The sequence below is a fragment of the Schistocerca gregaria genome, chromosome 1 (genome assembly GCF_023897955.1).
Source record: "Schistocerca gregaria isolate iqSchGreg1 chromosome 1, iqSchGreg1.2, whole genome shotgun sequence".
In the NCBI taxonomy this organism is placed as follows: Eukaryota; Metazoa; Arthropoda; class Insecta; order Orthoptera; family Acrididae; genus Schistocerca; species Schistocerca gregaria.
The window spans coordinates 411,130,396-411,147,939 of NC_064920.1; the positions used below are offsets into that span (position 1 = coordinate 411,130,396).

Genomic DNA, 17,544 nt, shown 5'->3' on the forward strand with positions numbered 1-17,544 from the left:
ATCAGAAAGTAAGGATAAGGAAATGTCAGAAGGACGTAGCATTCGACAAGGTGTTAGAAAAGGTTGTTGCCTTTCCCCACTGTTGTTTAACGCATACTTTGGAGAGATTATTGCAAAAGGCTTACGTGGGAAAAGAGGAACATGTATTGGTGGAAAGGGAATAGAATTTATAAGATTTGCTGATGACATGGTATTAGTGGCAGAAAGTGAGTGGATAGTGAACAACATGCTGAAAGATCTGAATTAAGCTTGTGTAGAATATGGGATGCATATAAACACAGTGAAAACAAACAGTATGGTCATCAGTATAAGACACAGACTGTCCAATATTAAAATAGAACAATCTACCGTTAGCCAAGTAAATGCATTTCAGTATCTTGGAAGCACAATAACTGAAGACTTGAGATGTCACCAGGAAGTGAAAACTCTAATTGCCATAGCGAAGGAGGCATTCAACAGAGAGAGGAGACTCTTATGTCGCAATTTAGATAAAGGTCTAAGGAAAAGGCTTGGCAAAAGTTTTGTCTGTAGTGTGGCACTATATGAGGCAGAAACATGGACACTTAAGACGAGAGGATGAAAAAAAGGTTAGAATCGTTGGAGATCTGGATGTGGAGGAGAATGGAAAGATTAAGCTGGATGGAAAGATTGAGTAATGAAAGATTATTGGAAAGGGTTGGTGAGAGAAGATGTCTGCTGAAGGTTGTAAGACAAAGGAAAAAGAACTGGTTGGGATATTATTGAGAAGGGAGTGCTGGCTAGCAGATGCTTTGGAAGGATTGGTTTGTGGGAGAAGACTGAGAGGAAGAAGGAGATACAAGATGATAGACGGCATAAAGGGAAGAGGAAATTATACAGACCTGAGGAGGATGGCAGAAGACCGGACAGCCTGGAGAACTACTGTGTGAAAACCTGCCTTTTGCCAGAACACTGATGATGATTAACAAACTGTGCAGGTCTGCAGTGTGATGTTAAGGAAACTTAATGAATTGCACTCGGTGAAATCTTATTTAATGTAACTTGTTTTCTGAATAAGTTTTAAATGTGTTCCGTTAACAATCACGAGAACTGATTTACGTCATGAAATTCAGATTGTTGACCTAGTTCCTTATACACTTGTTCAGGTGTTTCATTGATGCCCAAGATGTTAATACCACATGGTAAATTGATGCTACAAAATTTGTGTAAACTTGTGCACTAAAAATTCCAGAAACATGCCCTAAATTCAGAAAATATGTAATGCAATATGTGGAATATACATTCAAAAGACATAAACAGGCACTTAAAGGAACAAACCAGGACCGAATAGAAATTTCTTACAGGTTCAACTTTGTTAGCCGTTTCAATCATAAAAGGTACTAGTTTCATCTTGCTAATGGCTATTTGTTGTATGTGTTGCCATACATTAGTAAATATTTTTCCAAAATCTCTGAAATAAATGTCTTTCTCTTGATTTGAAAGACGTTTGAAATCATCGTTTGTATCAAACAATGGAAACTCCAAGTAGGAATATCAACATTGTAGGAAAAGACAGAGTGCTACTTACCATAAAGAAGAGGCGCTGTTTGTGTGTCATTGCGTAACATAGTCATTGCACAAAGATATTGTCTGGAACACCCAAGTTAAAGACCATTTTGCGAGAGAAATATTCGTACTCTTTGATAGTATGACTGGATCTCAGACAATTTGCTTTTTGTGTTACAACCATACTCTGAAGAATAACTTCTTCCTGAATGTAGGCCGCAAAAATTCTGTTGGTTTGAAATAATGAAAAGTAGTTTATTTTCTGTACTTTACAAATTTGTAATATTGTATTAAGAATACAGAAAATTGCTTTTGATATACACTGATAGGGGGGAAAACAAAACCAGAACACTGAACAAGAGTTGTGCGACATATATTGTGGATGACTGTTTACTCTTTCAGAATACAGTTTGGTAAAATTTCAGATGTTTTGAGTTGTTTAGGCACTTATGCACGTGCATTTTTTAACAAATTTTCATGTGGCATAGAATTACTTTAATCATTGTTTTTCGGTTAAGTATTGCCATGTGATGTTTTTTCTTTCCAATGTATAATTTTAATTTATTTTATAGTGTGTAATATGCTTACATGTACATATTTCCAGTGTAACATTGTGTACTTGAATCAGTTGTAGGGAAGCATTGCATGTAAAAAATCGGTATGTGTGTTCTTGAGGAAGGAAATGAATGATTTCAGTATGATCCTACACAATTCATATTAGTCATTTGATTATTGTAATTTTTACAACGGAATTTTAAATAACACAATGGAATCATAGATCTGAATCGCTGAATCACTGAGTGGCGGGATTTTCTTGAGATTGTTGGTTGTTGGTTGGTTGTGACAATAGTCATCTCAGTTTGTATGGCAATTGCAGCAGGATACTGCTGTCAGAATGTTGAGTCACTTGTATGCTCAGCATGAAACAAAAGTAAAAAGACATTAATTAAGCCTATGTTTTGCATATTATTTTAACGCACAAATGCAAGTATTTGAATATCCTTTAAATAATTTTTAATACTTAAGAAGATGCTGAAGATTAGATGGGTAGATCACGTAAATAATGAGTAAGTATTGAATAGGATTGGGGAGAAGAGAAGTTTGTGGCACAACTTGACTAGAAGAAGGGATCGGTTGGTAGGTAGGACATGTTCTGAGGCATCAAGGGATCACCAGTTCAGTATTGGAGGGCAGCATGGAGGGTAAGAACCATAGAGGGAGACCAAGAGATGAATACACTAAGCAGATTCAGAAGGATGTAGGTTGCAGTAGGTACTGGGAGATGAAGAAGCTTGCACAGGATAGAGTAGCAAGGAGAGCTGCATCAAACCAGCCTCAGGACTGAAGACAACAACAACAACAACAATTTTAATACATATTAAATTACTACTAAATCTTCTCACTTGTGACCCGCCTCGGTGGAAATTATAGCATTGTAAGAACTCCAGTATCTTGGCACTGTGCAACATGTGCTAAGTCTTGCATAAGTTGTGGCAAAATGAGGACACATCCCAGGCAAACAATGTACAACGTTTTTATTGAAAAGGACATAAATAAAAAAGCTTCTTCTTTGGAGAGAAGTTAATCACCACAATTTTGTGATTAGTGCTGTAATTTGTAAAAGTCCAGCTTATGTTGAAGACCTTACTGATGAAACAGTCAAAATTAATGTTCACTCAGAAGTAGAACAAAATAATGTAGTTGTAGTGCCACTACACAGTCTTTGGACATTAACAGCCATGGGCCAGTAGCCGCTAGTGTGGCGACAAGTTGGATCCAATAATAGACATAGCAATTTATTGCGGAGAAAGGATAACAGAGTGTAGCAGTAAACAGCAGCGCACAATGGTAACCGTGTAGCAAGTGGGGCGATTTCACTACACCAAGCCAAGTCTCATGTTATGGCTTATGGCTACGTGACTAGGCATCAAGCTTTAGCGAAGCAAGTGGGCACCGGAGGATATAAATGAGTGGATTTTAAGGCAGGGATGACTTCTCATTGCTGTTAATGAGTAGTGTCAGGACACCAGAGCTACACCAGACAGCAGGATGACTGTGATCACCCTGCAGTAGCCGTGGGCTTGAAACTGGCCCTAAGTTCTTCAAGGGACTTGGTGCCACTGCTGTGCTGGCCCGCTGTCTATGCCTGCCGCCACCAGTGCTGAGTTCCTGGTGGGACAAGATGCCAGAGTGCCAGCTGTCTTCTGACCCCTATCTGAGGGCAGTAGGTGGAACCCAGCACACATCAGACTCCACACGCCAATACCGTGGCCTCGTGCATAGTCAAGGAACCATTCTCTAAGTGGAATGCTGTCCCATAACGGCACATAACTCTGCTGATGTTAGGGGCTGTGGCATCCAAAGGCTGCTGGCCTCAGTAATACTGGGCACCAGTTCAACTGCTGCAAGTGGAAGCTGGTGCCTGTTTATCAGCACCAGCTGGGAACAATGGGGAAAAGCATGGCTGCCTCACTACCTAATGCATTGAAGTGACTCAAAGTGATTTGTAACTGTTAACAGCATTTCACCAGAGCCTACTGGCTTGCCACCACAGCTCACTCATTCCTCAACAGACACAGCATGCTATATACTGAAGGTCTGTGGCCGATAGCAAGTTTTTACATCTCTGATGCAGAGGCCAAGTCCTAGCAATAGTGAAAGCAGGACCTGGCGACTCCTCAGTCAGTGGTGGTGTGGCATTGTACTTAGTGAAGGTTTTGATTGAGGCTCTGATTGTGGAACTGCAGGTGTAATAGGTGCCTGGCCCAGAACGTTTCTGAATGTGCCTTGGAGCAGCTTTGTGATGCACTAAATGCCCAGGCCGGGTAGAGATACTAAAGGAACTATTTGCAATTGCGTGGCCTGTGGAGACAAACAGGTCTATGAGGTCAGTGACTTATGGCTGGCACTCACAATGCTACCTGCTGGCCTAAGTAATGTGCTTGGTTGAACTCTGTTGTCTGCAGATGTAACCCTTGAAGGTTGGATCACTTGCTATACTAATACTGTGAGAAGGGTTGCCAGTTTGTAGGGCATACAGTCCCTACACAGCATCCCTCCTCCCCTCAAAGGATGAGATAGTGTAGTACTTGTTGATATTTGAGGACCCTGAACCTTCTTCGTTGGCTGCCTTTGGAAGAGGTGACCCCAGCTGGCTGAGGCATCTGGCCAAACAAAGTATCTGTGAGCGGGTGCTGCTTGTTTGCTTTGGTAGGTTTAGCATGGCACCGCCATGTTGGCAATATTTGCTTTGATGACTTGCCAATACATGAGTTGACGTGTCAGCCTCTTCGTGAGCACAACTCCCTAGTGACACTAATGTAGGAGGGTCAGAATGTGGTGCCACAAGGCCCATGGGATCACGTTATGGGTGCAACGGTTTTCTCCTTACAAATTTTTACAGATGCATGCCATGAAGACAGTGTAACAATACTGAATGTGAGTTGTGACTTGTCCTTTCACTTCCATAGTATCATCTGAAGAATTCTTGTAGCTGAGTGAGTCTGAATGATAAGTCTCCAAAATTATGATAGGCTTGGAAGAACTCATATTGGTCTGGAAATCCACTGGTATGGAGTTGACAGTAAGGGTAAAAAGTTGACCACATATGGGAAACATAATGTGAACAAGTAAAATATTCTGGCCACAGGCATCGCGCACATCCTCAACTCCCTAGAAGGAGGGTCGATGCAGGCCTAATCTACATTCATTTTGAGGGAAGATTGGCAAACTTCTGCCTTGTGTCCTGTCTTGCTGCAGGAAAAATATTTAATGTGGCGTCAACAACACTGTTGCTCTGAGTGGATGATAAAACAGCTGCTGCATGAGGTTAACTGCTGCAGGTGGCGCACAGAGGGCTTGCCAGCCACAGAAAGCAGAATGTAGTGCAGACAATAGTAGTGTTTGTGGTGAACGAGGGGCGGGCTGCAAGGGTTGTGTAATGTTGCCTGTTCGAAATACCTAGTCATGGGGAGGTAGCACTCTAATGCATGGTCCTTTTATTTCAGATCAGTATGAAGTCCATAGTCTGGTGAAAGTACAAGAATCATGTCTCGTGACAAGGGAAGTTGTTGAGGACTGTTTATGTTGAGATTAATACACTGGAACATTGCAGTTTGACTGTTCACTGAAACACTACAGTTTGGCTATTCATACTCTGCAAGTGTGTCCTCTGAGTTGGTGCCAAATAAGTAATTTATAGCAGGTCATGGCAATTTGTACTTGTGAGTCAAAATATGCTAGTAAACAAGTCTTTAAGCGATCGTATGTGAGGGCATTAGGCTTCACTTCAGGATTAAGCTGCTGTAGTAAATGGTAAAATTCCAAGCCTTCATAGGCAAGGAAGAACACTTGCTGCTGCATATCATTTGTTGCACCATGGTCTGGGAAGTGTTGTTCCATTTTGGCCATGTAGTTCACCCAGGGCTTGATCTTCCAGTCAAACGCATGGAATGGTGGCTGTGCACTCCTAAATCCTTTAACCAGTGAGTTGATGTGGGACAGCCGGTTCGACAGCTCCAGGTTGGATATGGTGATTGCCCCCATCTTGTCTGCTATTGCGTGCATGGCATGTCCTATTCTCTGGAGTAGCAGCAACACTTGGGCAGCAAGACCGAAGGACTGGGTATGGTGAAGCAAAAAATCACTTTCAAGTTTTTCACAACATAGGAGTCACACACACCAGACACTATCTACTTGGAGCATAAAATGCATGAAAGTTTTGGTTCATAGAAAAGTTTCTTGTCACCACTTGCTAAGCCTTGTGGTGGTTGAGACACAATGAGAACACAGCCAAGGTAAACAATGTATAACAGTTTTATTGAAAAGTACGAATACCAAAAGCCTCCTATTTTGGAGAAAAGTTAACCATTACAAATTTGTGATTAGCACTGAATTTTTAAGTCCAATGTAGGTTGAAGGTCGTACTTCTGAAACAGTCAAAGTTAATGTTCACTTGGAAGAAGAATAAAAAAGCATAGTGAAGATGATGGGTAGTACCATATTCCTAGACATCTTCAATTTGAAGGCCAGTTCCCAGTGATAGTGAAAGCAAGTGCTGAGGGTTCTGATGATCAGTAGTGTTTGATGTGCCACAGCATCATATGAAGTCTCTGATTGAGACTCTGCTTATGAAACAGCAGAGTAAGTTGGCACCTGGCCCATAGCTTGATAGAATGTTCCTCGGAGTGGCTTTGTGCCTAAATACCCAGGCCATGTAGAGGTACCAGAGGAATTTTTGGTGATCATGTGACCCGTGGCGGCAGACAGGTCTGCGGTACCATTGACCTCTAGCAGCAATTGCACTGCTGCCTGCTGGCCTAAGCAGATTGCGTGATTGAGCTCCATCATCTGCCAGTGTAACCTCTTCAAGATTAGGTTACTTGGGATATCATTGGTGTGGAAAGGGTTGCCAGTCCGCAGGGTGTACAGCCCATTCATAGCAACTGAAAGTTTATTTTTGAGTTTTCAGAATGACGTTTTGGGGCCTGTGCGTAAATCTTAAAAACCTGTAATGTTTATGTGTTTGTTATATTCTGAATTTCTATGTGAATGCATTGGTCCCTTTTGTCAACTTTGTGTTGTATGTGGACATATAAGAGTCACATTTAACACCTACTAAATTTAGTAAAAGTTGCTGCACAGGGATAACATTGTGAGTCTTGCATTGAGCACAGAGCTACAGAGGCATATACTAGCACTATTTTGCTTCATTGAACAACACCAAAATACTTTAAACAATTATGAGAAAAATAGCAAAAAGTAGTATTTTGTAGTGTTTCATCAGAGAAGGAAGAATCTTTGTTAATTGAAGAATATCAGGGTTTATTTGTATTTGATTGCCATGCAGTTCCTCTTGTTTGACCCAACTCAATCAAAAGTTGTTCGCTTGCCTGTCTCATGATGCAGGTGAATATAAATGAGGGACATGGCACACTTCATTGTATTGTGACTCTATACTCATGTCCAGAAGCAGTTTGTTATACAATCTGATAAGTGTGAACAAATTTCAGTGTGAGTACTTCTCATTCTCATCAGCAAACAAGTTGGAGCCTGATTTTCTGTGCAAGTTGAAATAGAACTGTTCTCTTGACCTGTAGAGGCATCTGCCTTCCAATTGAGAATTTATGGGACAAGATGAAAAAAATATTCAGACGTGACTGGCTTCACGATTCCTTGTAGATACCTTATATTATACACACAACTTCTTACCCACCTGAACAACCACACGCTTTAGCACTCTCAGGATTTGAGCAGGTGTATTGGCCCCAGTTAGAATCCAACCAGCCTATTGACAAGAGCATTGTGCTGGCCAGACTGGATATAGTTTTAAGCAGTTTCCTACATATGACTAAGTGAATACTGGACCATAACTGACACTCGTCCTCAGTTACATGATTTGCAAACATTTAAAAAAATGTTCATACACTTTCACTTAGATAACACTACACCCAGACAGTTGGGATACACAAGTTCTGTCACCGGGAAGGCCATCCGGTCTCTCTCTAACATTAACAAAGCCATGCTAATCTCCTGTAGATACGGAATAAAGGCAAAAGAAAGTGAATGTAACAACGTCTTGTGAGAAGTGGGGAAGCCAATAGTTTCCTCACAAAAAATCAGTACACTATTATGATCATGATCTGTAAGTACTCTCATCCATTACTCTAAGGAAACATGAATTTTGTGCGTGTGAATAAAGTGATGCAGTACAGGAAACACTCATTCACTGAAAATACAGCAATTTCTCATATTTTTCTATTAATTTATTATTAACAGCAACATTATATATGATATAGACAAAGACTTGCAACATACACACTACTTTTGATATAGTGATTTCTTTATTCATTTTTATTTACACTCTAGTTGACGAAAAGCTGATAATTGCAACATATCCACATATCACATAACAGTAAATCATGGTTTTTTTTATAACTTATATCACAAAGAAAGCAGGTGTTGACAGATGTGAAAATAACTGAACCATCAGTTTAATAAGTCACAGCTGCAAAATACTAACATGAAGTCTTTACAGAAGAATGGAAAAACTGGTAGAAGCTGACCTCTGGTCAGATCAGTTTAGATTCTGTAGAAATATTGGAACACGTGAGGCAATACTGACCTTACGACTTACCTTAGAAGAAAGATTAAGGAAAGGCAAACCTACGTTTCTAGCATTTGTAGACTTAGAGAAAGCTTTTGACAATGTTGACTGGAATACTCTCTTTCAAATTCTAAAGGTGGTAGGGGTAAAATACAGGGAGCGAAAGGCTATTTACAATTTGTACAGAAACCAGATGGCAGTTATGAGACGAGGGATATGGAAAGGAAGCAGTGGTTGAGAAGGCAGTGAGACAGGGTTGTAGCCTCTCTCCGATGTTATTCAATCTGTATATTGAGCAAGCAGTAAAGGAAACAAAAGAAAAATTCGGAGTAGGTATTAAAATTCACGGAGAAGAAATAAAAACTTTGAGGTTCACCGATGACATTGTAATTCTGTCAGACAGCAAAGGACTTGGAAGAGCAGTTGAATGGAATGGACAGTGTCTAAAGTAGTAAAGGAGTTTTGCTATTTGGGGAGCAAAATAACTGATGATGGTCGAAGCAGAGAGGATATAAAATGTAGACTGGTAGTGGCAAGGAAGGCGTTTCTGAAGAAGAGAAATTTGTTAACATAGAGTATAGATGTGTCAGGAAGTCATTTCTGAAAGTATTTGTATGGATTGTAACCATGTATGGAAGTTAAACATGGACGATAAATACTTTGGACAAGAGGAGAATAGAAGCTTTCGAAAAGTGGTGCTACAGAAGAATGCTGAAGATTAGATGGGTAGATCACATAACTAATGAGGAGGTATTGAATAGAATTGGGGAGAAGAGGAGTTTGTGGCACAACTTGACAAGAAGAAGGGACTGGTTGGTAGGACATGTTCTGAGGCATCAAGGGATCACAAATTTAGCATTGGAGGGCAATGTAGAGGGTAAAAATCGTAGAGGGAGAGAAAGAGATGAATACACCAAGCAGATTCAGAAGGATGTAGGTTGCAGTAAGTACTGGAAGATGAAGATGCTTGCACAGGATAGAGTAGCATGGAGAGCTGCATCAAATCAGTCTCAGGACTTAAGACCACAGCAACAACATTTCTCTTCTAGACAAAGGACACAAAACATACATTAAATGATTGCTCCTAACACCTTTTAGTTCCATACAGACCTTAGTTGAAAAGTGCTCTTAGTGACATCACATGCAACTTGCTGTGATAAACATTTTCGTTGTACAACATTTCTACTGGCGGAGTGGGGGAAGCCGTAACGCATATCAGAATAGGCAAGTGCCATGTTACGTGACTCATAATTAAGGCTGTCAGAGAATGTTATGCCAGTTTGTATTGTGCTATTTCTACACAAGAAGTCTATGTAGCTAAGTATTTGTAATCAAATCTTAATCCATGGCAAGGCAGTATTTATTTATTTTTGTTTGTTTCAGTGTGAAGTCTCGCTTGAATCAGAGCCAACGTGAGGAACTCGGGTTGATTGAACAAGCATATGACAATCCCCATGAGGCACTGTCTAGAATAAAACGACACTTGTTAACACAGAGGGCTTTTAAAGAGGTGAGACATTGATTTCCTACTTTATCAGAGGGATGAACAGCTATCTGTTTTTTGATAATTTGGAAGCACATTAATAGTAGTTATTTTGTTTCTATGTTGACTAATTTCTAAGTTATTGCCTAGAAAATGAACAGAATCTGATAGGATAAGACTGTGAGGTAACTAGGTCACTCCTGCATAAATACAGAGTTGTAGAAAATCTTTGTAGACTGCCTTGATAAGGGATGTGAATATTTGGAAGATGAGTTTGAGTGTAAAAGACTGAATGGTCATGTGTAAGAAATGGAATAGGGCAGATGTACTGAAGAGAAAAGAATTAGCATTTGTCCAGTGGCATATGTAGAGAAAGTGATAGCACAAGTCAGCTAATTGAAGAAAAATTACAAAATACAACCATGTATGTATTAATTACCTGAAATTAGTACCCATGCTGTAGAGGTCGGTGACTTAGGTTTTTCCAAAAATAAGAGAACAAAATTATCACAATTGGAATATAAAGTAAAAGTAAAGTGAATGGAAAACTTTGCAAGGTGAAGTAAACTGTAAATTTGAAGATTGGTTTGGGTATCAGTGTTGTATTAGATGAATTTGCACTGGAAGCATTATACTTTCTTTTCATTGTGACCTACAACCTATTTTGTCAAGATAAAAATCCTTACTCTGTTTCATGTGCAAGAGTATTGCCCTACATGAGACATTAAATAGCAAAAATGAATGCTCTGAACTTTCATTACTAATGTGACACTTGACCAGTTGATTAACAAAGCTTATTTAGTAAGTTTTGGGCAAGGTGGATGGAAGACTCTTCTGTTATGACGATTGTTGCTTAGTTTCTGCATCATAGCCGTAAACCCGAGCAGTTGTTTAATTTCCCTGCAGACATATACCTAATGTTGTTTCTGATCATTATGAAACAATCTGGGCACAAACTTTAGTGCAGTCCTTCTCATTTTCAATTCTTCTGATAGAATATGTTTACATGTACCTCTGGTCGATCTTTCAGAGTCAGATCATTCACTTGCTGAACATACTCTTGTGTGGTACCATTCATAGCCAGCCAGAACTGCCTTCATTATTAGTCAATGTTCATCCAATTTTGAAACATATTTCCTAGCTGTAAATCTTTTGCTTAAAGCATTGTTTCCAAAACTTGCTTTAACGTTAAATATGTTTCTGTAGCGATTTTCACAAGCTCGCAACAACTTTATGCGGAGATTGTGGAAATGCAACATTGGAAATTTACTCACCAGCAACTAGCCAAATCATTCAGCTCAGACCCTTGTGACATTGTTTCAGAGCTCTTGGGTTGGAAGACACCTAGCACTTTTTCAGTTTATTCACAACAATTTGAGTGCAACATTCAAACTTCAGGAGCTACTGTATACCACCTCGTAATTCGCAGATTTTGTCCGGAGAGGAACTGAAACCTGCTTGTAGTGACGTTATTACTTGCATTACATGCTTCATATAAATTTCAGAAACATCTGGGAAGTGCTTCGTGGTCTTGGAAATAAGGATCTTACCTGTACAAAATAAAGAATGAGTTACTTAATTATATTCTAAGAAATTGGTTTAAATAGTAAAGTATTTGTGGCAGAAATAAACACAGATAGTGCCTAAAGTAAAATATTTTTGTTCCAGGTTGGTATAGAATTCATGGATCTCTACAGTCACCTGGTACCTGTTTATGATGTGGAACCCTTAGAGAAAATAACTGATGCTTACCTAGACCAGTACCTCTGGTATGAAGCTGATAAGAGAAGATTATTCCCACCGTGGGTGAAGCCATCAGACACTGAGCCACCACCCCTCCTTGTCTATAAGTGGTGCCAGGGTATGTTTGCAGGTTTTTGGTGGAATCAGTATTTTAATTTCTATTTGCTAGAACTTTTGTTTTTATGTTTGCGCCAGGTATACAGTATAATCCCGCTTTTACGTTCCCAGAATTAATGATTTCCCACTGTTTATGCCATTTTTTTTATTGCTCCCATCCAGTTTCCTATGTACATGATGGTAATTCACATCCAATTTTGTGTAAACATATTTATAATTTTCCGGTGATGTATGCTTTATGAAAAAATGTTCATCAAGAAATGGACTGGCGTAATTCACATTCAATTACACTGGCATGACATTGGCCGTTAAGTAGTGTTTAAAAACTTTACATGGTTAAATTTCTTGACATCAGGATGCTCTTCTCATCAGATCTGAACTGGAAGCTGGTAAAAGTCAGAACAATTTGTGCTTCATCTCCTGCCGCTACCATGATCTTCTTGGCGTGGTGGCTAATAGAAGTAACTAGGTTCATTCGAATAAAAGTATCATGACCAACCAAAACCATTTCCAAACTGTCTGTAGTATGCTTGCGCAGCTTCGTAATTGTTGTGATTGTCTTGATTAGAGTTATTCGAACCATATTTAATGTGTTTCATTGTTTCGTCACTTTTAGCACTAGTTGACACATTTTCTTACCTTGCTGCAAGTGGCTTTGATTTAAATACAGCACCAGTTTGGTATTTTGATTCGTACTTAGCAACATGTGTTCTGAAAGTTTGTTCTCATTGTCAAGTGCAAATGTTCACACAAGTATTTTTGCGATGTTTTGCACACAAACATTGTGAGTGATAGTGTGCGTGTGTGTCGTTTTGTATATAATTGAGGAGGCACAGTACCTGATAGCCTCAAAAAGATTATTACAGTGCAAGAGATGATGAACAACACACATGTAGGTACCACACAAAATACTTAAATAAATATTTGCAGTTGACAACAAGAACAAATTCTTGAAATATGTAGTGCTGAGCATGAAAAAAATACATAACTGGTGTAATCATTCATTATTTATGTAATGAATGTCAGTTGCAGGCTTTCCATAAACATCTATCCTTTAATAACTTTAAATGCTTAAAACTTTATTCCCTGCATTTTACACCATTTTTTGTAATCCCTTTAAAAGCGTAAAAGTGGGGTTTCACTCTAATTGGTATTGGATTCTTATACAAATGAATGGTTAGGATTCTGTCACATTATCTTCTGTTATTTCTAACTCAAAAAATACCATATATTTAAGTATGCTTCAAATTTATTTCTTAATTAAGAAAGTTTGACATGAGTTGTTTTGTCAGAACAAAGTCATTCTAGTAATTATAGTTATTTTACCCAGTGATTTCTATTAATTGTGTTATAGGGTTTGTTCTTGGATTTTAAGGTATGACCATGAAACTAATTGTATGTATCTTGCAGGAATCAACAATCTGCAGGATGTTTGGGATGTCACTGAAGGAGAATGTAATGTACTACTGGAATCAAAGTTTGAAAAAATGTATGAAAAAATAGATTTGACACTCCTTAACAGGCTGTTGAGACTAATCGTTGATCACAATATTGCTGATTACATGACAGCAAAAAATAATGTTGTCATTAATTATAAGGTTGGTTACACAAAATTTATTTAAATATAATAGTTAATTTACACAACTATATAAGTTAATTTTTCATAACTTCAATAGCAGTGTAAAAAATTATGATGTTCTTCATGTAGTTTAACAAGCAGTGATGATGCCTTTTGCATTATTAACAGTATATAAAAATTCCTCTACAGACACAAATTCTCTATTGAAAATTTATTTTAATTTTTGGGAAAAAATTTATCATTGCTGTGGCAGTTGTGTTTGATTTGTAAACTTTTGTGATTAATCACTCTTTGTAATGTATACTGGGTGGTTGTAATTAAACTACAGCTACCGTTAAAGCATTAATGTGGAACAAATTTACTCACAAAAAATTAGTTCAAATTTCGGCCACCAGGTGCAAATATGGCACTGTGAATGGAAGGAAGATGTATTGAAATGTTTCTATGCATAATGAGTTAGGAACAGCAGAAAAGGTAAAACAAGTGGGAATGCCATAATGTTTGTTTTATTATTAACCTCTGCTTACATAAGTTGTTAAAATTGAGCACTGAAGACGTTGACAAGATGCTGCATCCGTAAAACAATGCGATCAACAGTTGCTCGCATCAGTACTGATGGTATGTGAGGAATGTATTCCTGTTTATTGGCCTTCAGATCAGGTAGAGACCAAACATATCCTTGGTAAGCATGTTCTTTTAGATATCCTCAGAGCCAAAGAGCCAAAAGTCTCTAGGATTCAATTCAGGTGATCTTGGAGGCTGTGCATCTGGAAAACCTCTTGAGATAATGCATTCATGAAATTCTGCATTAAGCAGATCTTACACTGAGCAAGTGGCACGAGATGTTACCCCACCTTCCATGAAAACAGTGATTTCCACAAAGTTGTGCTTTTATAAAGCAGGAAGTGACAGGGAAATGTCAGTAATGTACATATGTGACTACAGTTGACAGGCCTTCTGGGTATATTCGCTTCAAAAAAGAATGGGCCAAGAATAAAGAGTCATGTGAATCCACACCACACAGGCCCAAACAAAGAGTGCAGTGGCTCTTTGCGCACAGTGCAAGGTTTCCAAATTTGACAGTTCTGTGTATTCAGTGCACCCTGTAGTGTAAAATGTGCCTCATCACTCTGTAGACTATTGCCTGGTCGTGTCATCAACTTTGGTCTTTGTCAGAAACCAAAGAGCAAATTCAGAACATTGCTGTGAATTGTGAGGTTTCAGCTGCAGCACAGTCTAGATCTTGTACTGGTACCAGTGTAAAATAGACCACAGAACTTTCTGTACTGTTGATCATGGGATAGACAATTCTCATGACATTGCACAAGCACTGGTACTTAAACTACCTGGGTAATGTGCTGCATGGTCATTTACAGGCTTAGCAACTCATCAATAACTTCCCGTAAGATAGGACACCTTCTTCTTGCAGGTGCCACCCTAAGCCCACCATCGTTTTCAAATTTCAGTATCGTATTCTGTAAACCATTTAATGACATTGGGCAACCCCTCAGCCCTTCCAGCCAGCAATACTCTCTCAGTGTATAACTGTATTTGGTACCTTTCAAATAAAACAGTTTTCACCTCAGTGCACAGTGTCTGTTCTCGATAGCCATGCTGTTCAAGTTATGGCTTGTCAGATGAAAGTGTGAATGTTGTACCATTATAAAAACAGTATATGGTGCGTGATTCACACCCTGTGGAAAAAATGGTAACTATTCGGTTTCGCATTAAAGCATTGGCATACCAAGTTTCAATCTCCCTCTTTGAGGGTGGTAGACAACATTAAACTTTTGACAGTAATGTGTGACTCAGTCTTAATTAACTAAGATTTTTCAGTTTCCAAGCTCTACATAAATCTTTCCGAGTCAGGTGGTATTAATTAAATTCAAATCAATTGAAGCATTAATATTTTGCTATTATTTTTCTAGGATATGAATCATACCAACAGTTATGGCATAATAAGAGGGCTTCAGTTTGCTTCATTTATAGTCCAATATTATGGGCTTGTGTTGGACTTGTTGGTGTTAGGGCTTCAGAGAGCTTCTGAGATGGCAGGACCTCCACAAATGCCAAATGATTTCCTCACATTTCAGGATGTTGCAACAGAATGTGCACATCCCATCAGGCTGTATTGCCGTTATGTTGACAGGATTCACATATTTTTCAGGTAAGATTTGAAGTTTACAGAAGCTGAAATTAATTAAATTGTTACTGGTTTGGGTAACGATGAAAATATTGTAATGGGCTCTTATTCACCTGTTTTAGTAACTTGTGGATAGTTCATTCTGACTGTTTGAGCTGATAACTTCATTGAATCTAGCTTTGTGTAAATTTGAGAACTGTACTTTCCACTTTACTTTCAGAGGAATTTTTTAATGAAAATAATCAATTTTTAAAATTTAATTTAATTGGATAAATAAAAAATCTACTCACAAAGCAGCAGCTGGAGAACTTGCTATAAAGGTATAAAAATTTGCGAGCTTCCAAGCAGTGCCTCCTGCTTCTGGTAGAAGGGCTGAGGGGGAACATCAGGTAAGACTCCCCTGACCCTTGGTTCTGGGTGACTTCCCCAAACTCTCCTCATTTCCAATACTTAATCAGTCCTTTTTATTCACTCCTCTTCCTTCCCCTTCAACTCTTCTGCCAGAAGATGAAGGCACTGCCTCCAAAACCTTACACATTTCTGCGCCTTTATGTGGGTTCTCTCCTGTTGCTGATTTGTGAATAGATATTACATCTATCCCAATTATGTTATAGAAGTAATTTGTTGACAGAGTGATGCACACGTTTTTCGAGTTTTCTGTCCCTTGTCCCTCCATCCACCTTTAAGTTATTGGTACAGGAAAGGAATCACGATTGTTGTAGTTGTATATTTTGTCAAAAAATGCCATCAAAGAAAGGAATGCGAAGAGAGTCAATAAACTACTGTAGGAGAAAAATAAATAACTATTTAACATGGAGATGATTTTGTAGCTTCACTTTTTACATAAACTTGGGACATTATATTGTTCACGAACCCTGAGAGTCACAATTTGAACAATTAGAGAGAGAGAGAGAGAGAGAGAGAGAGAGAGAGAGAGAGAGAGAGAGAGAGAGAAACTTCCACATGGGAAAAATATATTAAAAACAAAGATTCCAAGACTTACCAAGTGGGAAAGCGCGTTAGACAGGCACAATAAAATAACACACACACACACACACACACACACACACCAAATTTCGAGCTTTCACAACCGGCGGCTGCTTCGTAAGGAAAGAGGGAAGGAAAAGGAAAGATGAAAGGATGTGCGTTTTAAGGGAGAGGGTAAGGAGTCATTCCAATCCCGGGAGCGGAAAGACTTACCTTAGGGGGGGGGGGGAAAAAGGATAGGTGTATACTCGCGCGCGCCCACACACACACACACACACACACACACACACACACACACACACACACACACACACAGACACAAGCAGAAATATTTAAAGGCCTTTAAATATGTCTGCTTGTGTGTGTGTGTGTGTGTGTGTGTGTGTGTGTGTGTGTGTGTGTGTGTTATTTTATTGTGCCTGTCTACTGACTCTTTCCCGCTTGGTAAGTCTTGGAATCTTTGTTTTTTGCATGCTCCCATTCCTGTTTCTCTCTCCTTATGATGTTTTGTATTCTCTCCTAACCATGATATTGTGTACTAATGTTTCCTTCTTATTTTGAATTAAATTTAAAACATGAAACTGACATTGCATGTAAGTATATGATACAGTTTTAGGAATAAATATAGAAGTGTATTCATATAAAAATGTGCTGTTGGAAAATTAGTATGGGGGAGAAAGTCTTGTATTTGAAGAAGCTGTTACCTTATTCTGAGTAGGGTTATGAACTTGTAGAATTAGAATACTATGCTAACAGTTTACTTAAAATTTTCTTAGTTACTTTACTTTCCAGAGTAGTCTTGAATGTAAAATTGTAACTTCAACACAAAATATTTGATCATGTGATCATTCGCAACTGAGGAA

At 38.7% G+C, this 17,544-nt stretch overlaps 1 protein-coding gene across 1 annotated transcript in view; it reads left to right on the plus strand.

Annotated features, from left to right (window-relative positions):
- Positions 1-17,544, plus strand: part of LOC126349809 (pre-mRNA-processing-splicing factor 8) — a 103,801-nt gene that overhangs the window by 49,200 nt on the left and 37,057 nt on the right. The window contains exons 17-20 of the mRNA XM_050002460.1: positions 10,013-10,139; positions 11,781-11,973; positions 13,383-13,570; positions 15,480-15,718. Coding sequence (XP_049858417.1) covers positions 10,013-10,139; positions 11,781-11,973; positions 13,383-13,570; positions 15,480-15,718 — 747 coding nt within the window. The remainder of the gene's footprint in view (positions 1-10,012; positions 10,140-11,780; positions 11,974-13,382; positions 13,571-15,479; positions 15,719-17,544) is intronic.